Source organism: Stegodyphus dumicola, chromosome 3, assembly GCF_044657685.1.
Source record: "Stegodyphus dumicola isolate Sdum_Otavi_A_Nest chromosome 3, ASM4465768v1".
Taxonomy (NCBI): Eukaryota; Metazoa; Arthropoda; class Arachnida; order Araneae; family Eresidae; genus Stegodyphus; species Stegodyphus dumicola.
Window position 1 is genome coordinate 83,057,127 of NC_140770.1, and position 25,411 is coordinate 83,082,537.

The window sequence follows — 25,411 nt, forward strand, 5'->3', positions numbered from 1 at the left end:
TATTAACTATTGGCTTGATGTTTACAATGGGAAGATTTTTTGAACTACTTGAACTGGAAGACTGTAAAAGAAGTTTTTCGAATTTAACTGCAAGGCTGTTTTTATGACGGTTAACTGCATTCTCCGTTCTAGACCAAGACTTTTGTTCAAGGGCAGTGAATTTTGGATATGTTTTAGCGAATTCTAAAATATAATTTTAACTTCTCACAAACCTGTAAACCCTCGATTCCAAAGATTTTGGCTCCTATCGAAAAAGCTTTCAAGTTCAGTAAAGTTTCAGATTCACAGAAAGAAATGATTAGGCATCTTATCGCTCATAATGTGAAATTCAATAATAAACCTTTGAAACCAAATCTAACTGCGAGAGAAAGAGCTACAATGCGCGAGATTCATTCTAACCCGGATATTGTCGTTTCAAAGGCCGACAAAGGTGGCCAGATAGTCGTCATGGATAAGAACACTTACATCGATGGTGTCACTAAACTCTTAAAAGAAGGACCATATAATCCGATCCCTAAAGATCCTTCACCTTCGGACTTATCCAAAATAAAAACTGCGATCAAATCTTCGCAAATCATTTCAAGCAACTTAAAACATTCGCTTATCCCATCTGTTGCGAATTGTGCCAGATTATATGCTTTTCCCAAAATTCATAAAAGTGGTATTCCTTTCCGCCCTATTGTATCAAATTTAGGTACTGCCTCGTATCCATTAGCTAAATATTTAGTTTCTAGATTTTCCACTCTATTAGACAATAACATTTACACCATAAAAAATTCAATAGAGTTTGTAAAAAAGGTTAAAAACATTTCTCCTCGTAATTTACTCATGGTTTCTTTTGATGTAAAATCATTATTCACTCATGTCCCAGTGGAGGGTGCATTAAGATGTCTAGAAACCAGACTTCGCGAATTTCATTTCTCTTGCATCGAAATTGATGAGCTAATTTCTCTCACTCAACTCTGTTTGAAACAAACACATTTTGTTTTCCAAAATAAATATTACAAGCAAACTGAGGGATTAGCCATGGGAAGCCCCCTCAGTCCCATCCTGGCTGATATCTACATGCATTATTATGAATCAAAATTGTTTGAAACTTTAAACTTCCCGGCATGGTTCCGCTACGTAGACGATACTTTTACCCTGTTTGAAGGTAATAAAGATGATTTAAATAGAGTTCTTTCAACAATGAATTCTATTGATCCTGCTATTCAGTTCACTTTTGAACTTGAGACTTGCAATTCTCTTCCGTTTCTCGAAATTCTGGTCACACGTAACACATCCAACTTCAGTACTACAGTTTACCGTAAACCTTCATCGGTTTGCCTTCCACCACACTTTAAATCATGTCATCCGACTAAACAAAAGTTAGCTTCATTTTATTCCTATGTTTTCCGTGCTCTTCAAGTTTGCTCCTCCAAACTAGCCCTTGATGAAGAACTAAATTATTTAAAAGCAATAGCTATTGACAGGGGCTTTTCACCCAACATTATTAATCAAGCAGTTAAAAAATTCTCATCTCAACACACTAAAAGCCACACTCTTATTTTAGGAGATTATAAAAATTCTGTTGTCATTCCCTTCTTTCCATCAATTAGCTATAAAGTTGCACATATTTTGCAGAAATTTAACTTTCGGGTTGTTTACTCTCCCATCAATAAAATTCCGAGTTCCATACTCAAGGACCCCATTCCGGATATGAATTCCTGGGGTATTTATAGGATTCCTTGCCAGTGCGGTTTAATTTACATTGGCCAAACTAAGAGAGCCTTAAAATTTTGCGTCAAAGAACATGAGGCATATGTTAGAAAAAAGGAAACACAGAAGTCTTCTGTTGCTCAACATTGTTGGTCCGAAAATCACACTTTCAATTTTTCTGCTGCCAAAATTATTCAAAAAACATCTTCCATTGGAGAACTGGATTTTCTAGAGGCATTTCACATTCATAAAAATCTTTCTGTTCTAGTTAACGATCCTAATTCCAATCCAAATTTGCCTTCGGCTTTTAGAGAAATTATGTTTTAGTTCTGGTTTCGCCAACAGATGGCGCCACTTGCTTATTCTTGTCCAGGCTTTCTTATCTTATCTAAATATTATTTCCTATCTTATTCATTTGCGGTTTTGCAGCTGAAGATGATGGTTCGGTAAAACCATTGAAACTAGTCCTGTGAAAATTTTGCAAATTTACGCTGATTTTTGTTGTTTGACTTCTGAATTAGGAAGATATTTATCGCAAATTGTTACTTTTGGATCCTATTGAAATTGTGTTTCTAGAAAATACACAAAGTGATATCAACAAAATTAATAATGGATAAATATAGTGATTATACTTTACTTTTAAAATGCTAAAACAGATAGTTTAAGAAGGTCAGAATTCATCTAGCATAATTTGTATAAACCTTAGTACACCTTCAGTACTTACACATCCAAGCTGAACATGTTTCACATCCAAGCTGAATTGTAATGAATTATAGCCCAGAATGTTTTTATACAAAGCAAGAAATTTAAATATCCCCAATAAAACAGATCTACATATTTTTTCATAATTCCATTTTTATTTTTTATAATATCATATATTTATTGCATCCTCCTGTAGGGATGCTTGTAGAAAAATGAATATAAGTTCACATAATTGTAGAAGTATGCAACTTATTAATGAAGCAGTGAAGTGTTCCCTAAAACACTTTATAAGATGCGTATGCATTAAAAAATACCAGGGTTAATCTCGGCAATACAGAACTCACTGTCACGACGTCCCTGCGAACGCAGCTCGGATAGATTTTTCAACAGGTTCAAAGTAGAAACGGAAGCGCTGACTCATCTTCCCTACGTTTCTACTCCGTCGAAGTGAGCGTTTACATTGTCAAAGTAATCGTAACGAGCGACTCACTCCGAGCAGCTCTGACAGGTGTAAATTGACCTTTAGGTTCGTTTTATTGCTATTACAAATGGTATAAACCGGATAATCGCTTTGATAAATTGTTTGGGAGTTTCAAAATTAAGTTCGAATACTAAAACATACTCATTGCCCCCTACCACCCAAAACAAGTTCACCGCCCCGCAGCATTTTCTTACTGCTAACCTGGGGGCGGTATCGCCCCCGTTGAGAAACAATGACATATACCAATCTAAGGCTACTTTTTTGCCTAACTTTAAATCCTAAAATAATTCACGTAAGAAAAATCTAGCCCAATAATACGCCAATAAAAGGATGCTTTACCAATTGCTTTAAGTAAAATGCATATAATATTTAATGGCTCAAAAATTATTCTGCATTAAAAGTGGGTTGCATAACATTTACTAACTTGATGATACGGGATTAAACAAACAGCGGCGCTGTTGCCTTTAAAGGGATGTTTTGTGAAGGCATCAACAATGTAGAGAGATACTTTGATTTCTTTAGATTTATAGGAATTAGCCATTTTAAACAAACAACTAGTAGTAGTAAGGAAGTACGGTGTCAATTCCACCTACTTCAACCCGCGGTATCTTTTGAAAACAACACCTTTAAGAGTTTAGTAGTTTGACATCATCTTGTAATTGTAAACTTTTTTTTTTAATATTTGTGTCACTGTTTTATAATCTACTACTCGTAATGTAGAACTTAAAGTATATTTTTAACATGCCATTAAAAATTACATCCAATGCTTTTAAACATTTGATATCTTCATTCAAACTATCTTAGCCTCTATTCTGGATTTTTTAATGACACTCTTAACTTTATTTGTATGTTCTTCATATATTTACTTCTTAAATTATAATACAATGGAACGAATAACAAAATAATTAATAACCAAATAATTAATGAATTAGTAAAAATTTAAATATGCATTTAGGAAAATATTTTTCCGCTAGAACGCGCCTGGTTCAGTTTAGTCCGTCACAATTATGTACAGAAACACGCCAAAGGTGTACGGAAAAGTTTACCGTGACGTCACGGGCTTCTGGATGGGTTACAATATTTGGCTTTTTATCATGTTTCGCGGTGAATTATGGCAAAGATTAACAATTTATCGTGCGATGTAAACAAACATCGAAGATTTCTTGTTAGGGTGCAAACGTTGTTGTAGTCAAAGAATATCTTAGATATTCGTTGTTGTAGTATTCGCTTATTAATAAATTTCTTCTGGTGATAATTCAGTTAAAATCACTGACAAAAGTTTGATAGGACATGTGAGAACTTCCATTGCAGTGTTCTTTGAATTAACATTTATTTCCTGCTAAACGTATTATAAATAAAAGAACAAAACAATTTCAATTTTTAATATCTCTTTTAGCACTTCATATAATTTTTTTAGTGGTATGAATAAATTTTGTGCATATTGATTTAAAACTATTACCATCAGGGATACAAAACTGAGTTTTTTTTCCTCTTACGAAAGCACTGAAACTGTTTAATTATAAAAATACTATTTTAATACTGAATTTTGAACGCATTTTTTCTGTTGATAATTTAGTTAATCGTAAAATGACTGTGCTTTCGCATAATTCAACATCATTTGTGAAGTGAATGACACTAAATTTCAGATGTGATGATTTTTTAAATTGTTTCTGCCTCTGAAATAAAAATTTATTCTAATGTTTTGCGAGTTTTTAAGTGTATCAAAATGTCAATGTTCCATCGGCACTTGTGCAGAAACATGGGAAATTGACTCATCGTTTGTTGTAATTATTATGTCATTTAATGTGAGCAAAATGTTGCAATGTATTTGATTTTTTTCTTGATGAATTTGAAATTATGAAAAAATAACGTATGGTGTAGATGATGACAGAAATTTTTAATGAATGAATTTAGAAACTGTAAGATGAAAAGAATTTTACCTTTGATCTGATTCACAACTGCAAGTCACAAAACATACTTCATAAAGTATGCCGAAGTTTTATTCCTTGCAAAAAACATGATATCTATTATTCAAGTTTGTGATCAGAGAATTATTATAGAGCAATGAAAGAATATGATCTTCGTGAGGTGAGCTGTATTCTTCATAATGAGGAAAATTTGGAATTTTATTCCTTGCAGAAAACATGATATGTATTATTCCAGTTTGCGATTAAGGAATTTTTATAGAGCGATGAAAGAATATGATCTTCGTGAGGTGAGCTGTATTCTTCATAATGTGGAAAATTTGGATGAAAGTGCAAATGAATTAATAAGGACTAACCTCCTTGGTGTATTTTCTGCATCTTCTAAATACATATTTTGAAACCATGTTTCAGAAAACACAATAATAAACTGTTTTAAGCAGGATAACTTTTACTGATGGCAAAATCAGTCACTTTCCCAAACAGATCCAAGTACAAAATATGAAAAAAATGTCTTTGAATATGATGATGAGAAAACTTTCTTATTTATTATTTCTCAAAACTGTCTCACCCAGTGCTCATAAACTGTGTATGAATGAAATTTTTCATGACAACTGCATGCTCTCCACTATTATTGAATTTTTAGCTCTTATTTCTTAATAAAAGTCCTGTGGAAACATGCAATTTTATATTTCTATTATACAACCATTTATTTAGTTAAACTGTATTGCAATTTCCTTGGGCATATTTCTCATCATTTAATATTATGATTCAGTTTTTGCTATCAACACAGATATGGACGAATGTAATGATATGCAAAACAGTGTGTGCTTTTTTTGTAGAAAATGCAATCGAACTTTCCAAAGAGAATAACCTCTTACTTAAATAGATTTGTATTATGGGAGTGGTTATCTAAGGAAATGTGCTATTAAATGTTCTATTATCAGCCATTATTTTATTTTATATCAAGTATGCTAATCATTCGCAAAGGACCTCTTCACATAAATTTTCTCTCCATTATACATGTATAAATCAACTAGTTGAATGCTTTGGCATAATCAATAAAGTATTACTACTTGCACAGTGATGTTTTGGTAAAAGTATATTTACGAGTACCCATTGGTGATTTTTGGCGGCACATGGATACCGAGTTTGTGCACATTGACCTACATAAATGCGACACGAAAAATTACAAATTATGATCAGAACAAGAGAGTTATAATAAAACATTGGTATAACAAATACATTTGTTAATGGAAAAAAACATCACAGAATTGCACAAACTAGGCATTGTGCACTGCCTTGACTTTCTTTATCCATGAACACGTTGACCTATTTTCACTTAAAAAATCACCAGAGAATTGCAGAAACTTGGCATTGTTCACTCCCTTGACTTTATTTACTGACTGAGTATATTTACGGATGTACAGAACATTCAACTACTCAGCAATCAACATAAATGAAACAACAACTTGGCAATAAATGAAACAACATCTTCGCAATAATACAAGGGGTACCCTTCAGTCTACTCTAACCGATGCTTTATATAATTGCCTGTACTTCTGATGAAATGATATTGTAGCTTTTGCTTACAATATTTTATCAATAATTATTTTCTTTCCTATTAAGAGCATGTATAGTCCTCACTGTATCTTTATTTACCTCATCTTTATGATATGCATTGCTATGCTTAATTTGACATCTGCTTTCTATTTTAAATATTTTTCCTCCTCTCTTTTTTTTTTTCCCCAACTCCTTAAAGGATGGGTCTTTGGGAGGAAAAATTAATGTCTCCTAAAGTGTCATGTGCTGTTCTCAAAGTGGGCCATTCTTTTTTTTTCCTGCTTTTTTATTTTCAGCTTTCTTGAAGATAATCTTTTTAGCTCAAAGGGGCAATTTGCCCAGAAAGGCTATTAATTTTGTTTTGGCATTTTGCGTTGATTCATTATAAATGGTGAATCACTTTTTTAATTGTTGCCACCAAATATTAGAGTTTTATATTTAAAGAAGTTAAATAATGAAGAATCTGCATAAATGTATGTATGTTTCTCACGTTGTGATAAAACAACTGTGTTTAGGGCCATCAAATTTTGAATAATGTATGTCTCCATTAGAATATGGGCATCTGGAAGCCCTAATTTGGAATTTGTTTTATTATCTATTTCATATCTTGTAACGCATTTATAAGTCTTTGATTAAGAAACTCAATGATTTCAAAGTGAGCAATAGCAACTCTGTATGGGAGGAGGGAACATTTTTATCTCCAATGTGCGAGACTGTGTACTGGGAATTCGAAAGACATGCTCTTTTAAATATTTGTGATATTGCTGTTGAATTGAATTTTATGATTTAAGTGTGAAGAACATGATATTTAATAAATAAAGATAACACAAAATGTTAAAAAAAAAAAAAAAAACCTCAGGGCATAATATAAAATCTGAAAGCTTTCAGTTTATTTATTTATTTATTTTCAAAAAGTAGTCAATGGTTGATCATGTTCAGATAAATGACTTGGTGATTTCACAAAATGAAATTTGCTGTCTGGTTCCGAAACGAAAAGTAAAACAGATCTGATGAATTGGAAACGGATGAGTAATTACACGAGATGTCAAATTCACTCAAAAAGTTGCACTAAATGTATTTAATATGATACATAATTTGCTATTTTTATTTTCTTTTATATGAATTGTTGATAAATTATGATTAGTCATGTATACTTCAGATTGAAACTACTTTGTGAAATCAGGTAAGGTATGAGGATTGAATATTAAAATTATCGTACACAAACTTAAGAGCGTATTTCATTTCTTAAATGAGTTGAATGAAAAATTTAAATGGGTGAATTATCTGTTTTCTTGGTACATTCACTCTGCTAAAACAGATTACAATATTTGGATTTTATTTTTGCCTTGTGATTTGGTGCAGTTTTTTAATCAAATTAATTAAATTACTACAAAAATTCAAAAGGGAGTCATACAGTGAGCTATAGTACAATGAAATTAATAAATATACAATAATTACACGATTTGTAAGTTTTAAAATGTTTTATTCTGTAACATATTACAGATAAAAAATGATTACTACATGAAATGAAATAAAAGTTCATCAAATTTGACATAATACCATAAAGGTCATTGTGTGTTCCTGTTGGTACAGGACACATATCGACCGGGTATCACAATTCTATTCACAAACATAGTAAAATTTCCCTGCTGATGGTCATCAAAGGAGCTATAATGCAGTCTTGGAGTTTTGATATTATTAGCAATAGGAGCATATAAATATAGTCTAAAGCACATTCCAAAAGCAAAAGATTACGGAGTGTATGGTCAATGATCTCATGGTCATCTGAACAACATTGAGTCATCTTCTGATATTGATCAATCCAAAAAAAAGACAGAAATTTATTATTAGGTAATACAACAGTTTTCAGAGAGGAAATGTGTATTTTTCTGAATCATATTTCATTTAGAGAAATAACAACTATAACGTATTAAAATCTGACATACCTTTTACAGTGTTTCTGTAGAAAAAAAGGACCCATGTACCTTTATCAGTGAAATGGCATATAAAATGTTCAAGTAAATATAATTTCTATTCAGTAACAGCATGACAATTTTCCATGTCCAGTACACAAACGTACCTATCCAACAAATGCTTCACCACTAGATAGTGGAAGAATTGTCTTCCATGCATACGATTGCAAAATTTATATTGCAGCATCTGTAAATAATATGGTTTTAGTTGTAATCAACATTGCAAAATCTTCCCTATGTTTGGTTATAGAACACATATTTGCTACTAATGTAATTTGTAGACCTATCCTGTTTGTGGATTACATGCAGTGGTGAGCTATGAAAAACTTGACAAAGAGTTTGCATTTTATTCTATATAAACAACTTATGCAATTCTAATGAACTGTTATATTTTTTACAAAAACAGAAAATACTAATAATTGTATATGAATGAGAAAAACGTAATATCTTTTACCAATAAATCACAAAATATCAATTTTTAAATATTTCAATACGTTTACCATTACCAGTCTTAGGTTAATCTCATGAAACGGAAGGCTGTCACAAGCACTTTTGCAGAAAGGGAAATCTGCATCCTGAGATTTAACTTGAAGGGTCATTAATTCCAACTACGCCCAAAGGGAAATTCCTAGGAGTGATTGTTCAATCGGAAACTTACTTTCCTTCCACGAATGATGTACCTGAGGAAGAAACGTTTCAGAACTTTTACCTTCTCAAAGGTCCTGGCGAACACCTTTTGGGGTGCAGAGGATGGGATCATTGTCTGCATATATAGGCCATTCATCCGCTCTAGACTGGACTCCCAATAAAACGTGATTAGGTCTTTGTTTGTACCTTACTTCAACCCATATTATTACTCTCAACACATTTTATTATTCTAGTGTTAGCGCATTTATATACTTTGCATATAATTTTCAATCCTCATCGCTAGAATACAGTCTCTTAATCTAGATACTAATCTAAGTCGCGCAAAAGCGTTTATCCTTCTATTTCTAGCCAAAGGCCTCAGAGCACAACGCCAACTAGAGGTCAAAACTCCTAGTGGTTGATGCCTCAAGAGCCACCAGGGATGTCTAGACTGGCTCAGAAGTTAATGATTCGGTGGAGACTTCTGTATTATTGAAACTTGATTCGATTCATCATTGAGCTCTGCGGATTTGCCCTAGAGCCTTTAGAATATCTCCTGTATAAAAACAGTATATTTATTGCTTAGAATCATCATTTAAATTAAAATGTGAACAATTGATCCTTCATCACTAGTTTCGTATAATGTCGCAACCTAAACATCCTTGTCTGAGTACTCTTGATGACTGCTATAGCTTATTATTTGCAGCACGGCCTCTCTGCATTCCTACGTTCCCTGCAAGAGCTGAGCCTTTGATAGAAAAATATTCAGTGCTTGATGTGAATAGTGCCCCGAGCAGAATGACGTGATATCCTACCGTGAGATGGTCCAGAAATTCGGCTCATAGAAACTTTTACGATTATGATAACAGAAACACGAACGAGTTAGCTTACAAATAGCTTTTCTATGAACAAGGAACGAACACTGCAATTACATTCCAATATACATTAATGGCTCAAAAACAGCAGGTCATGTGGAAGCATCATTTGCGTTTCAATGTCACGTAGAGAAAAGAAGGCTGCAATGTGCTTGCTGACTATTTAAAGCTGAAGTAACTTGAATGTATCGGTATTACAATACATTCAAGTTACTTCGCATATTTACTTTGATACTTACGTATCGGTATTACGAACTTAAATAATTCGGTGTATGACGCTGTTAAATATTCATCTAAGCCAAAAAAAGTTTATAAAGTTATTTCTCCAGCCTTTCTATCATTCCTTGGTTTGAGTCCCGGCTAGAGCATTGCTCATTTTTCTTGTCTCTTGCTTCGAAATAACCTAATGTCTGTACAACTTACACCGATTTGTTAAGTGCACAAAAAGCTTTTCAAAGTTTCTCTAGACCCAGAAACCGATGGTGACAGAAGTGTTATTGACTACCTTAAAACTTAATAAGCCGTGAGTACGAGATCCTGGGTAACGAACTGGCAGATATCACAGCAAAATCTGCCGTGGGACTGTTTAAATCAGCTTGTTACTTTGAGAAATATTAAAGTGATTATCAAGGGTAAAATCCTGAGTCTATGGCAAGGACCTGCAAGTGAATAATAAAATTAGAAGCATAATGCCTAGAATTAAATATTGGGAATCAGAGTAGGAGGAAGTCATTTGAACCTGTCTGACAAACGGTCACTTCCAAATTACGCACAATTATCTCTTAAAAGCGGATAGTGAACCAGTATATTCCAGTTGTAATATTAATCTGTCCTATATTACTGGCGGGTGGCGATTGGCCTCCCGAGGACAAATGTCCAAAACCGGCTGGAAACCACTGTAGGCGGTGTGAACCGTGCGCTTGAGATCGTCGTAGGCAGTGGCGGAAGGCAGGAGACCTGGCGTTTGATCGATGGGCGGGGACTGTGGGAATGGCTTTAGGCTTGCCTGCTTGCGTCTCCCACAGCTTAGCGTCAGCCTCCTCGTGGTCCCGCTGGAAACTATGCTGTGCCTTGGTCCAAGCCTTTGCTCGTATAGGCTAATGACGCTAAGCAACCAATCCCAGGGGATCGACTGGTGGGAATTTCCGGAACCGACCATTTATGGGAGGAGACCCGGGGTTCTCCCAGACCACTGGCTGGACTTATGTCCTGCCAGCTTCGATTTGTTGGGTAAATAATCAGACTTCACAGGACTAGAACCACAGGTCCATCCTATGGTAGGCGCGGGCTTGGCAGGGACCGTACTGGTACTGTCGTATCCGTTGCCTTTGCTGTGGGGGCGCTCTCATGTAGATTTTGAGTGCTGTGCCGAGGGGGGGGATGGCTCCCCGCGTAGCCCTCAGTGTGATGGATTATGGCGATGAACATGAGAAGTCCCTGCGGGCTGTTCGGTGGGTTGGCGCCCCGCCAGTGCAGTCAACTGAGGAAGGCCTCTGTATCATGTTAAGGCGCTCTAGAAGCAGCCAGGTAATGTTGCCCGAATCGGAGTTAATGTTCTGTATGACAGATTTTGTTAGAAATGCTCATGTTTTGATAGACTTCAGGAAATACTATTTCACTTTTTCAGGTACTTCTCTCGACTTTTAATTGGAAAACCAATCGGGTCTCACGAAAATTTCCTGCCACCGCAAATATCGTTTGAGCAAATAGTTCGCGTTGACGTGTTGAATCATATTTTGTCAAACAATTTTTGGCGTTTGAAAGGAAGAGACTTGCTTTAGAACACTATATTGTGAAATTTGTAAAAAAAAATATCATTATTATTATGTACAAGATGTCTGAAATGGAACTATCACGCTACGAGATTTAAACTATCATTTACTTCCAGTTTTATTGCAAAAAGTCAGCTACAGAATGTCACCAAATTGTGTGTATAGCTTTAGGTGTGTGTGTGACTATGGCAAAGCCTCGAGGGCTATCTGCCTAAGGGGAGGAATGCCTTCGTGGAGGACTTTCTAAGGGAAACTGTCTCGTAAACATGTTACACATGGGGAAAACCACGAAAACACCCATGCAGCCAGCCCATTCGCGGGATTCGAACCTCGTATAGCTTTGGGTACTACTAATGTTTGACATTGTTAAGGTCAGTGCCGGATTTATGTATAAGGTGAACATAGCTTAGGGCCCTCCGAAATATTGTAGCATATCCCATATAAAAAAAATTGACTGATATCCCTCATAAAGGGCCCCATATTTCAAATAGCTTAGGCTCTCGTCAAATCTAAATCTGGTGCTGGTGAAGGTTTGGTATCGAAATTTCAAAAACAAGCATTACGACATTCAAGAGGCAGAGCATTCGAGTCGGCCTACTGATGTTGATGTGGTCCGCCTGCGAGAGTATGTGGAAGAAGTGCAGTATGCAACCAATTGAGAGCTTGTTAATGAGTTAGTGCCATGTCCATTGGTCGCAGTATGCATCTCATACACTTGACGTTAAAGTTGAATCGCTGGGTGCCACATGAGATGATTCAAGCAGATAAGGACGGACGTGTTTGGGCCTGCACTAATCTGCTCGAATATCAACGCAAGGATAAAATTCTGTACCGGATCATCACTTGTCATGAAAAGTGGACTTCAACAACACAGGCCAAAAAGAGGGGTTGGTCTGCACCCGACGAGCCCATCGGCAGCATCGCAAAGGGCAATTTGGCTAACAAAAAGATAATGCTTTGTATCTGATGGGATTGCCGGGGTATTATCTGCAATATGTATCTGGAAAAAGATAAAGAGCGAGATGCTAGTCTGTGTTGACGCTGCTATTAAGAGCAAACGTTGAATTGAGTTCCGGAGCAAAGAGGTAATGTTCCATCAAGATAATACAAGACCACATGTGTTTGCTTTCACTGACTGGACTCTGTAAGGACTCGAATGGAATCTTTTGTCACACACCCCATATAGCCCTGACATTGCTGCTTCGGATTTCTACCTTTTTTCACATCTGCAGTTACATCTTGCTGGTGCTATCTTCCATTCGGCACAGGACGTCTGAAATGAGGGTGATGTTTTTTGGATTCTTGGCCAACAAGTTTCTATGCCGAAAAACTACCAAAACTTTGGCAGAAAATCATAGATTTGGGAAGTGATTACTGCCCGCACTAAAGGTACTGGTTTCATGTTTTCTCCCTAACTTTAATGAAAACAATAAACAGATATTAATCCATTTAAGTTTTTGAGGGAGACTGGGTTTTATTCCTTAATCTGAAGTGGTTGTAAAGCGTTTTAATGTACTTTAATAATTAGAGATTTTACTTGGCTTTATATTTTATTTGATCTTGTGAATTTTATGCATCCCTTCACATCACGGTTTTACTATGAGGCGTTTCATTATTTTGTTGCTTTTATGTTGTTTTGCATTTTTCTCATTACATAATGCATTTTCAACATGTGTTAGCTGATTTTTATAATTTCATACCATTTCTAAAGGAGAGAATAGATTATCATGCTTTTGGCCCATTATAGTCATGTGCCAAAATATCCACCAACTAACCAACAGTATATAGTCATAAACAGACCTAAAATTGTATAAGCTTGGTTTTTTGAGATGAATCATAATTCTAGACGGAGCGCACCGGAGTCCTAAATAAGAACGCTCCGGCACTTCTATGTAACTGAACAATAATTTCAGTAGAAATATGGTCTCAAAAATTTTATTTTTAGCAATAAAATTATATTAAAAATTGCTTATTAAATTTTAATTCATCTCTGTACATTTCAGTGCTGGTTTAAGCTCATTTCCGGCGCTGTGCGCAGAGGATCTAGGGGGCCCCTTGGCACTGGCAGATCCAAGGAGGAGCGATAACAAATGAAACAAAATTTTAATTTTTATTGTAAAAATATATATAAAAATAAACAGTATTCTTAAAAAAAAATAATAATAATTATACCAGCATTTGCTATGATAAAGCACAAGGACAATCATTCAAAAAAGTGTAAGTATACACTTAGCTGAACCTTTTGTCACATTAAGTAGAGTAAGAAATAGATACAATTTAAAAATCACATTGCCCGTAGATTCAAAAGAACATATTACAAATGTAGTTTACAAGGAATTATTGTAACCAGATTAAAAGAAGCAATACTTTTATGAAATATATATACTTAAAAAAAACTTTTAAAAATGAATACTATAAAATCCATTCTCAGAACGGGTAGCTCTGCTAGTACTACTACTAATAATTTACCTTATTCACTACTATCTGCTATCTTGCAAACCAGTACAGTAATCTATCGTTTTGTTTTTCTGGCAGTCCACACTCCATTATTTATTTATAATGTTTGTGTCGTGTTACATATTTGGTAAGGTACTGTCTGTAGTCTAATTCATCTGCCTGCTTCCTGATGTAAGACTCATTATAGTTGTCATCCCACTCTTACCACCCGGAGCCGCAAATTTGATATAGACAAATAATATGGACATGGATGTGCAGGTGAGAGGCGTGGATTATTTCCACAAAACTATTTATAGTTTTTCTATCGAAGTTTATAACCAAAAATTCTGGTTGGGTCCAGCTTATCCAGGCTATTTTATATTATTATTATAACTACTTAGGTTTTTAAATTATTAAAGTTTCTCATAGCCATTTTATTTATTTATTTACTTTTGTTCCTCTTTCCTGATGGTCTTGCATAGGGCTTCGGCATTTTAGAAACTAAACCCTGGTCATAAAAGACAAAAAACAAAAACATAGCACCAAAATGTATCAGATTTTGCAGATGAATTAAGGCTGTTTTCCCCAATATTTCAATAAATTATCAGCAGCTGTCTAACTATACTACATTACAAATATGAAAATAATTTGGGAAACTTTTCCTCCGGTGCGTATCAGTGCATCCCAATATATAAAGCCTCAGAAGAATGCAGTTTTGTGAAGCCAATAAAAAAATATTCACGATTTTCAACAAATGATGGAAAACTAACAGTTCTTTCAAAAAATAATAGCATAGGAAAATGAGTAGTTAGTTAAGGCATTTTCTGCTCTAAAAACAAGAAAATTAATTAATTTAGGAGGAAAATTATTCAAAGAGAAAGGAAAGAAATAAAAGGAAAAATTATGTACCATTTGTGAATGAACAAGACAGATTTTAATGCAAATTGATCAAAAGCATGTATTGTGATTTGCTAGATTATACAGAAAGTATGCCAGACATTTTGAGATTTATTAATTCCTACAAATATTTTCCATTAGATGCTATTTCACTACCTTGTTGTAGAACAGCAATTTGCAACTGGAAAGCAGGGAAATGTGATTAGTTGCAGCTGTTCAGCCACATACCAGCAAGCCATCATTGTACCTTTTACACGAATTAGATGACTGGCTATTAATATCATATTGATCACCAATACAACATTCGACAGTTGCAACAGGATTCACTTTTTCTTCATAACTAGACTCGGACATTGCGACTCTTGTTTAGTACAACAAAAATTATTCCTTACTTAATAATGTCCTGAGCCATTCATTTCATTACAGCAAGAATCTTAGCACCTTCACATTAATCCAATCTCTCTTGTCAGAACAGCTGTTACCAAAGGGTTTTCAAAGATCTACAGCAAATCACATCCAAGCAATCTTAAAAAAACTGTCTTCACTTAAAATGGAATATCTGCAATTCCTTGTCAGAATGTCAAAAAAAAAAAAAAAAAAACATTATGTAATTTTCAAAATATATTATAATTATGAAATAAATCTTACCATTTCTTTTATGTCTTGAAATGTAGTGTTTCCCTTGTGCTACTTTAATTGAAAGTAGTGATTACACATTTCCATTTTTTGTTTTCACCCCATGCAAAAACTAACATATTTTTTTGTCTATCATTTGTTAAAATCAATTCCTTCAAAAATTTCGGTACTGTTCTGTTATCAGGATCAGATTCAGAAATGTATGTGTTCATGTATGCATATATATATATATGTAAACATGAATGTATGTACATTTCTGAATCCAGTCCCGGTAACAAAACAGTACCAAAATTTCATTATAAAACACAGTTGTTACTAATAAATGCACATGTGTAACTGATGTTTGACAAATATCATTATATTAAAAAAATATTTTTATTTCATATAATAATCAACAGATGATAAAATAACAATCAAGAAAAACTATAATAAAGCAAAACTGAGCATAGGTGAACTTGCTATCCTAAGGAGGGTCCAGACACCAGACATAGAACTAAGATGTCCTAATTTTCACAAAAGGGAAATCTGAAAATATCCTAAAAGCACTTATTTTTTGAAAGCTATCCAAATGTACTACATAGACAATCATAAAAACAAGTGCCATTGGGATTTCATGAAATATGGTCAAAACTATATTGAAATCTACGTAAATTAATTTACATTTATATCTTTAAACAGACACAAAAACATCACGTAAGCTCTTATTTCAATATTAATAATAAAAAAATGTCAGCAGAGATTTTAATGGCTAACAGAGAAAAAGAAATTGATTATAAAAAAAATCCCTCCTGAAACAAAAATTTAAACTAGTTTTAGGAGACTTTAAAATTATTAACATTAGAAACAGTCCCAACACTGACAGACATCAAGGCCTAAATATGAAATCGAAACAAGATTCATCACAGCAATTTAATTATTAAATTTCAATATATAAAATTCTGAATGTATCAAATTGTATGGTTTTTCTTAATTTGCATAACATATTTATTTTAAGTTTTCCTGTTCTCAACTTCTCAAATTTCCCTTCACATTCTCTCCAGGACATAAATTTAAAATTAAGTGAAGTGCTATTTAAATGTGTGATTATATCAGTTTATTCAGAGCGTGTTTCGCTAGCCTAGCACACGTTTCGTAATTTCGCGGTCACTCAAGTAAGCCTTTTGGCCTCATCCGTTTAGTATCACACTGATTAGAATTCTGTGATTTATAATAACAAAATTATCGAAAAAAAGCAGATTTAAAGTTGTTATATAAAGCTTTATTATTGCTGTAAGTTCATCTCAAAATCTAATTGTATTGAATCTCATTCTAATCGTCTAATGGTAATAAATATTATTATTATTATTTCATTAAATTAGTCATTACCATTATTTTGTTAACGAAACTATGTTATTAAAAATCACATTCCAGCCTGCAGACTTACAAAGCTAGTTTGTATTTATTATGTTTTGTTAAATTTTTCTCGTTTTCTTATTTCTAATACGAAAATACGCGAATATAAATGAAGAGTGAAAACAAAGTTAAAAAATTCACAAATTATTTACGAGATTGATCAGAAATAGTGAGTGAAATATAAACATTGCATACATTTTGTTCTAAATAAATAGTGCACTAGATATGCATCCAGTACTGCATATTTATTTAGAACTTCATTTAAATGAAAGCAAAATAAATATTGAAAAAATCACAAATCTAGCAACTCATCTACTATGGGACAGCGTCCGACAAACATGTAAATTTTACTGTATCTATGGGGGGGGGGACTAACGACTTTTCTCATTAGGAAATTTCAAAGAGGAGGCAAAACTGTTTCGGATCACGCCGGTCTGAAGGCTATATTATGAGAATTTCGGCCCAGTTTTAGAAGGTGAATAAAGGGTTATTTTGCACCCCTCTACCGTGCTGGTATTTATTTCACACCTGTGACAATTTGCCAGGTTCATCGTAGGATCTAAGTCAGTGTATGTATAAAAGTAGATAGATCTTACAAAATTTAATATTTAGAAATAGCATAGCATAAAAATACACAGGTTTCCATGCCACCCAGGAGGTACCGTGTCAGCTCGTTACCATAATGGTTCCCCAAAACTTGCATTTTTACATTCAGTTCTACATAATTACTATAATTTAGGTTTTAAAAGTAAAGTTTGTAGCTAGCCAAAGTAAAAATGTTTGTTAAAGGCCTATAATAAACTAACTTCATGAGATGGATTACAATGAAAGTTTCAGAAAAAAAAAATTAAGCTGTTTAAATTTTTTAAAAAGTGTTTACTTATATGATATAAAATACTAATAAAAAAATAAGTTTAGGACATATTAATTATTTTGAATATGAAAAACAGGATAAAATACATCACTTACATAAATTTAATACAAGAGAATTAAAATTTTTAAAAAACAAATATACTAAATATATCATTCAAAACCAGACTAGTTAAAACTTTAGCTCTCATTATCTCAGACACATCCATTTACTTGAGTTTTCAATCTTAAAATTTTTTTTTATCATTTCCAATGGCTTGGGCAAAAAATTACAAAAAATTAAAATTTTATAAACAAAGGTTACAAACAATAGAACTATGGTTAAACAGATTCATGGTTTTTTTTATACAGACACAGTATTTTTATACAAATAAAGCAAAAATAAATTTTCTTAAAACAAACTTTATTACATGAATATTAAATTGTACTAAAAAAAATCATTAAACATTTTAAATCATGACCTGCAGAAGATTTTGGCAAGCTTCAGAAAGCCACTGTTATTTCAACATAATGAAGGTATTAAAAAATGAAACAGATTAAAATTGTGTAAGATGAAACCATATAACCTGACTAATGTACTTTGGTGTAGGAATAAAAACTCAAAAATCTTGGTCTTCTGTTTCTTATCATTAAAACATGCAAAATTATTTCCTGAACTTACTTTCCTTCATTTATCTTCCCACCTAAACTAGTATAAATAAACTTTCTGAAATCATATGTATTAAAAGGCTGATCAATATCCAAATGTCGGCTAAGTTGATGCACAAAATAGCATATAAATACACCAAAATTCGTACCATCATTTTGAACAGTGTGACTTGGAAATGAAACACACCAACTATCACTAATGTTTAAAATACTATTTATGACTTTTTGCCACAGCTGAATTAATGAAGATACTGAATTTTGAACTGAGTTAAAACCAAGCGGATCATAAAATTGAAACATTTTATCTTTAATTCTTGCTACCAGTAAAACCCAATGATTATTTTTTACAAGAACTGGAATAAAAAAGAAATCAACAGAAGCTAAATCCTCTTTTTGCCATACAGTTCGATCTTTACTACCTGATTGAAAGAAAGGTGTATGATAACACTTGGCTGCTACTGAAGAACCACAAAGACTAATAAAAAGGAAAGCATCAATAACATTGTCACTGAGCCAACCAGGCTGAAAATTTAAAGATGCAGATTTTAATGTTTGAATTTCCTCACATGGAATGTATGGATCCAGAGATTTTAACATCCAAAAATGTTAGCGGTGTTTCTCCAACATATAAAATGCATTTTGAAATATCCTCATCAATAAGCTTGGGAGTAAAAGTACTTTTATTAATTGTGCACGCTAAATTAATGCCTAATAAATCTTCTTTAACGGTTTTTTTATTCTGAATATTCAGGTAAGTTGAAATTTTACGCTTTGCACTTTTTGAAGCAGTTGTACGAAACAAAGTCTGACGGGCTAATTTTAAATTTGGGGGAACACTGACAAATGGCATTTTGTCAGGAAATTCTTTCAGATAGTTCGACTCTATTACACCTTTACAATTAGAAACAATTTCTTTCAAATTTTTTGTTATAGTAGGCAACAATATTTTTTTAACTGTTGGATTAGGCAGCATAACCTGTAATTCAGATATTAAAGTCTTACAATTATCAATTTTATGTTCTAAGTTACATGCTACTGCATTCGAAATAACAGACTTTGTACCTGTTTGTATGGCTGATGAACAGCTTTCGCTTTTATAAGTATCTGTTACGAAGAAGGATGGATCTCTTTGTCTGACTGAATGTACTTTATGAATGTGTTTACATAATGGACTGAAATCTGGACAATTACAATTATATAAATGACTACACAAATTAAGGCAAGATAAGCTAATACATTTAGAGTAACAGTGATCAGTTTGAGGACATAACTCATATAAGCATTTAACTGTATACTGAATATTAGAAGTCTGTGATTTTAGAATCCACAACAAAAAACCAGCCCCTGTTACATCACTATCTAAAATTTTTATTCCCGAATCATGTCGCTTATTATATGTAGGTGGACAAGTACTCTGGGTTGATCTTTACATTACGGTAACTGGTAGTTTGGCGACATTTTGGAGGTGATAAAGGTTACTACCTGGGACTTTGGTAATAATGTGAGCAGTACTGAGTTCCGATTACGCATTATTTTGTGTGGGGGAAATGAGAGATCATGGGATATGTCATGTGATATTAATGGACGAATTACGGTTCTTTAATCGGAAAAAGGGGGGAATATCGGGAAAAAATCTGGAAATTTTGTATTTGGCTTTATTCTGTGAAATAGTGTTTGTGAATTTTTGGATCCCATGGCCGTAAGTAAAGTGAATTCGAAATGGGTATTTAGTGGTATTGAAAAGGATAGTAAGAAATGTTTTTTAAGGTTGTATGAGAGAGAAATAAACATGTTTTATTATGTTATTTATTTTACCTGGTATCTTGCTTTGAAAGATAAGTATGATTTTAAAGATTCTGAAAGAGAATGAAGAAAAGTGTATCCGCCACGTAATGAAGATTCTGAAGGAGATTAGGTAAGTTTGTATTTTTAATTATTTTTATGCATTGTTGGAAATGTAAGGTGGAAAGGAATTTGGTATTATTGGGAAAATTGTTATTAGCAATGATTTAGTTTAAAGTAATTAGGATTGTAAGGTAATTTTTATTAATTGAATGTATGTGCTCATGTATATTTTAAGTGGTGTTTTTGAATTTAATTATATTTTAATGAAATGATAGTTATTTTGTGAATTTTATACTTGTAGGAATTTGGTGTATGTTTAAGTTGAAATAAATGTGCATGGAAATAATTTAAATATTTGATAATAAATATTTGTAATGCTTCATGTATGAATTCGTTGGTGACGTGTATAATGTAATAGATGATTTAGAGGTAAAAGTTTTTGGATATTTTATTTATTTTATATGTGGAAATGTTCATATTTGTAAAGGGTAAATACTTTTTCGCGATCATGTAATTTCATATATGTTCTTTTTACCGGGTTTAAAGATTGAGAAAATTGTCATGTATTTTCGTGAAATTTTTTTAATTTATGAGATAAAAGCAGTGTACATGGATATAGTGAAGAGTGTGCGCAATGCCATTTTTGTGCAATTCTGGGATGTTTTTTTAAGTAAAAATAAGTCGACGTGTACATGGTTCAGTGATATTTTAATGAAATGATAGTTATTTTGTCAATTTTATGCTTGTAGGAATTTGGTTTACGTTTAAGTTGAAATAAACGTGCATGGAAATAATTTAAATATTTGATACTAAATATTTGTAATGTTTCATGTATGAATTCGTTGGTGACGTGTATAATGTAATAGATGATTTAGAGGTAAAAGTTTTTGGATATTTTATTTATTTTATATGTGGAAATGTTCATATTTGCAAAGGGTAAATACTTTTTCGCGATCAGGTAATTTCATATATGTTCTTTTTACCGGGTTTAAAGATTGAGAAAATTGTCGTGTATTTTCGTGAAATTTTTGTAATTTATGAGAAAAAAGCAGTGTACATGGATATAGTGAAGAGTGTGCGCAATGCCATTTTTGTGCAATTCTGCGATGTTTTTTTTAAGTAAAAATAAGTCGGCGTGTACATGGTTTATGTGTATGTGTTATTTTGAAAACTGCATAAGGAGGATGGTATTGTGCAGTTTTTCCTAATTTTGCAGTGAATATTTGTCATGATTAAGCAGTTTTGTTTGATAAAATTTCTAGCATAAGTGTAATTCGGCTAGTAGATTGTTGGAAGAAGTGTTCAGGAGATAAAAAGAAAAGAAACATGTCTTTACTTCGTGAAGACAAAATGGCGGCGGGGAAAAAAAAATAGAGGATTGCTGTAGGAGAGTTGGTCGTCAAATTTTCGCCAAAAAATCGCCAAGTTACCGTAATGTAAAGATCAACCGTACTCTGCTTGTAATTAGTTTTAATTTTATAGCTGTGAGCCATGTATGTATCCTCTTCAATTTTTAAAAGTACTTCAATTAATTTATCTAAACGCCTGTTAAATTTTCGTCTAAAATATGTAGTTTTTAATTTATTATGAAACGATTCACAATACATATTGGTATCTGTGAACGCATGAGGGAAGTTTCTATGGGCCATTGACCAAAGAATAGCACGGCTATAGTAATGTTCTTCAAAATATTGTATAAAAGATGGTGCAATAGTTCGAAACTTCTGAAGGAAATTATCCATCATCACTATGAATCGAGCAGAATTGGTTTCTTCAAGTAATACTACCATATTAAAATAGATTTCATCTTTAAGTTTTTGATTAGAAACCATTCGGCACAAATTACGTTGCCAAGCACGATGCACATGCCATTTACATAACAAATGTGTAATACCAGGACCAAATACTTTATCAAATGCAGGATGGGTAGTCTTATCATCATCTGTCATAAGACAATTGACATAAAGTTCCGGTATTACACATTTGATACTAAGGAATAAATTATACATTGTATCCTGGTCTAACTGATTTGTAATGAAATGCGCTACAGGATAACCACTACCAAACTCATCAGGAACGATTAAATTTAATAAATAAAAATCATATCGATTTGTTTTGTGAGTAGAATCAATACATAAAATCCTGGAGCAACCTTTAATCATCTTATCTTTCTGCTGTTTAGTCTGCAATCCTAATGCAAAAGACTCATTTGTAGAAGAAAGTTCATCAAGCCCTTTTTGACCGTACAATGTTGGCCTTCCTTGTGGTTTATAAATAAGTACTGGATCATATGATTCTTGCCTGAGTTTTTCAACTATTGTGGCAACTGAAAGTGAATCATCACCAGGAAAGGAACATACTAACCGCTTTTTGTAAGTGTTTATCACTCTTCGTGTTACAAATACATCTTTATCATATATGCCCTCCCTATTATCCCGCAGTCCACTTCCATCTCTGATAAGTTCTTGAATTTGATCCGTGGATACACCTAACTGTGCATAAGCTTTAATTTTGTTTCGGCAACTCTGACTAAGTTGGTGGAACCTGCTATTTTCAAAAGACAATTCATGATTATGATTCAAATAAAATATGGCTGTGACAAGGTGCGATTCTTCACAAACTAAAATTTTTGACGGACACTTAAAGTTGGAAGGTAAAGTATCTTTTAGATTTTTTCTACTGGAAACAGGAACTTTCTTTTTATGCATTACATTAAATTGACAACAGTAATAATGAAAAGTTTTATCATTCCTACATCTACTTCCAGCAGACTTTTTATAAGAACTGAATGTCTGCTTACTATGCGATTCTAACCAGAATTGAAATTCTCCTATTGATGAAAATGTAAGTTCTTGCATAGCCATCTCATAATCATGATATTCAGCCAAATGTTTATTACATTCATTATCAGAACAAAATATTTCCTTACAATCAGGAATAACACATGGCTTAGAATTATTAGATGTAGGGTTTTTAATACTACAGATCTTTTTATGATGAAAAAGGTTACTGCGGCTTTTACAATCTCTCTCACACCGGTCACAAATATATGCCTTTGGAATACATTCAGCTGATGGTGCTTTGCAACATTTTTTATGATTGGAAAATGATTGTCTAGTGGAGTACGACTTCATGCAAACTTCACACACTCTGGGATATTTCACTTCTATAATACCTTTACAGTTACGTTTATGATTAGATAAGGACTGTTTAGAAGAAAAAGGTTTCTTACATTTAGGGCAAATCTTAGATTTTCCATTAGAAGCACAATTTTCTTTATCATAATTACTCACGAGTTCAATTTTATTGTTATTTTCAGATTTATTTGGACTCTTAGCACCCCCAAACTTAAAGTTTGAACATTCATTATCATCTTCAAAAAGTGAAATCGATGAAATGGTTGAAAAACAGCCGAGAGATCGAAGATCAACAACTGTAAGATCTGATGAGATGAAAGAAGCCGAGTCTGAAACAGGAGAACTAGAATAGGTGAGAACCTGAAAAGCAAATTCAGAATTGAGCACAGAAGCAACAGAAAACTGAGGAACAGATGCAATGGCATCAACATTATTTGGACCAATGTTAACAGCACTTTCAAAAAATGGAAAATCTGATAATGCAGATGAAATGGAATTAATTGCAAGCTCAGAAGCAACTGTAACAGGATACAAAGAACCAGAAAGCTGAGAAACAGATACACTTGGATCAGCAGAAAAATGAGAAACAGATGGAGTACTGGAATTCTGAGAAACTGGTGCAGTGATGTCAAGAATACTCGAAACACTGTCGGCTATAGGCTCAAGAACTGGAAAATCCGATAACAAGAAACCACTGGGATGATTATCCAAAGACGTGTTGGTAAAACCATATTTTAAAACATCTGAATAAAGAGGTTTAGAAAGAACATCAGGAGAATCCAACAATACTGAAATACTGGGATGGTTATCCAAATCAGTCAAAACACCTGGTAATGCTAAAGCATTAGGGCGACTATCCAATGTAGTACAGACATGCGAAAGTTTCAAAACACTTGAATAAAGTGGTTTCGAAGGAACACTTGAAGGAGCACACAAAACTGAAACACTAGAATCTGATAAGCCTAAAGTATCAGGATGACTATCCAAAGTGCTGCAAACAGAAGAAACCCGTTTCAAAACACTTGAATAAAGAGGTTTAGAGTGAGTACTTGAAGTATCTGAAATGACAGAAGCACGAGGATAATTATCCAAAATCGTGATAGGTACAGAAGGATGTTTTCCTGAAACAGTGGATAAAGCTGGAAACTCAATAGCAGATACCGAGGAAAAAGATGTAGCACTTACCTTTGGAAGGGATTTCACACTCAAAACGCTCTTTATGTCCTTCACAAAAATTCTCCCAAGCTGTGCATTACCCTTACGGTTCAGATGCAATCCATCTCTTGACAGACAAGTACTCCAATAGTACTCACCAGATCTGCAAAAGGAAAAAGCTTCTCGGCCTTTGAATGCTTCGAAAAGATTAGTGTTTATCCGAGCTAATTTTCTGTTCAGCTTCTTTAAACTGTACGGGTTGAAACCATTCTCGAATAAATTTCGTTCACGCGGGAGGACACCTGAAAAGAGAATGATCTTCGGGTTTAAACGCTCAATAACATTATACAGACAATCATATTTATGATGAATATCATCCAAAGTGTCACAAGAGTTACTGGTACCAACGTGAACCAAAACTAACTCAAATTGATTGTCTATCAAGGTTATCTTGCGTGTCAACCTTTCAATCGTAGCACCCGGAAAACAATGAAAATGAACTTCATAATCCAGTAAATTCAGCAATAAATATTCTTTTAAATATTTTATCATCGAATCTCCGATTATAAGTATTTTCACTTTTCCTGTTTGCTTAGACAAAGACATAATAAAAATAATACAAATAACAAAATCAAATTAAGAATTAGCACGTGCAGAAAAAACACTCACCGACGAAAATGGCGGAATACGATTTCTATTTTTACTAGATTTACGTATTTGGCGCCAGGTCCAGTTTGGCGTGAAAAAGATAACCCTCCAACCAATCACAGCAAAGTACACTT

The 25,411-nt window shown here is 33.3% G+C and overlaps 2 protein-coding genes across 2 annotated transcripts in view; both read right to left on the bottom strand.

Moving 5' to 3' along the window:
• Window positions 1-3,506, bottom strand: part of LOC118195284 (phenazine biosynthesis-like domain-containing protein 1) — a 78,582-nt gene extending 75,076 nt beyond the window's left edge. The window contains exon 1 of the mRNA XM_085813038.1: window positions 3,306-3,506. Coding sequence (XP_085669164.1) covers window positions 3,306-3,422 — 117 coding nt within the window. The 5' untranslated portion in view covers window positions 3,423-3,506. The remainder of the gene's footprint in view (window positions 1-3,305) is intronic.
• A 4,322-nt stretch (window positions 3,507-7,828) lies between these two features.
• LOC146998033 (uncharacterized) lies at window positions 7,829-25,404 on the bottom strand. The gene is made up of 3 exons (XM_085813040.1): window positions 24,660-25,404; window positions 8,313-8,526; window positions 7,829-8,173 (listed from the first exon to the last, which is right to left on the bottom strand). The coding sequence occupies exons 1-2, from the start codon at window positions 25,233-25,235 to the stop codon at window positions 8,398-8,400; spliced, it is 705 nt and encodes a 234-aa protein (XP_085669166.1). The 5' UTR covers window positions 25,236-25,404; the 3' UTR covers window positions 7,829-8,173; window positions 8,313-8,397.
• Window positions 25,405-25,411: the final 7 nt, after the last annotated feature.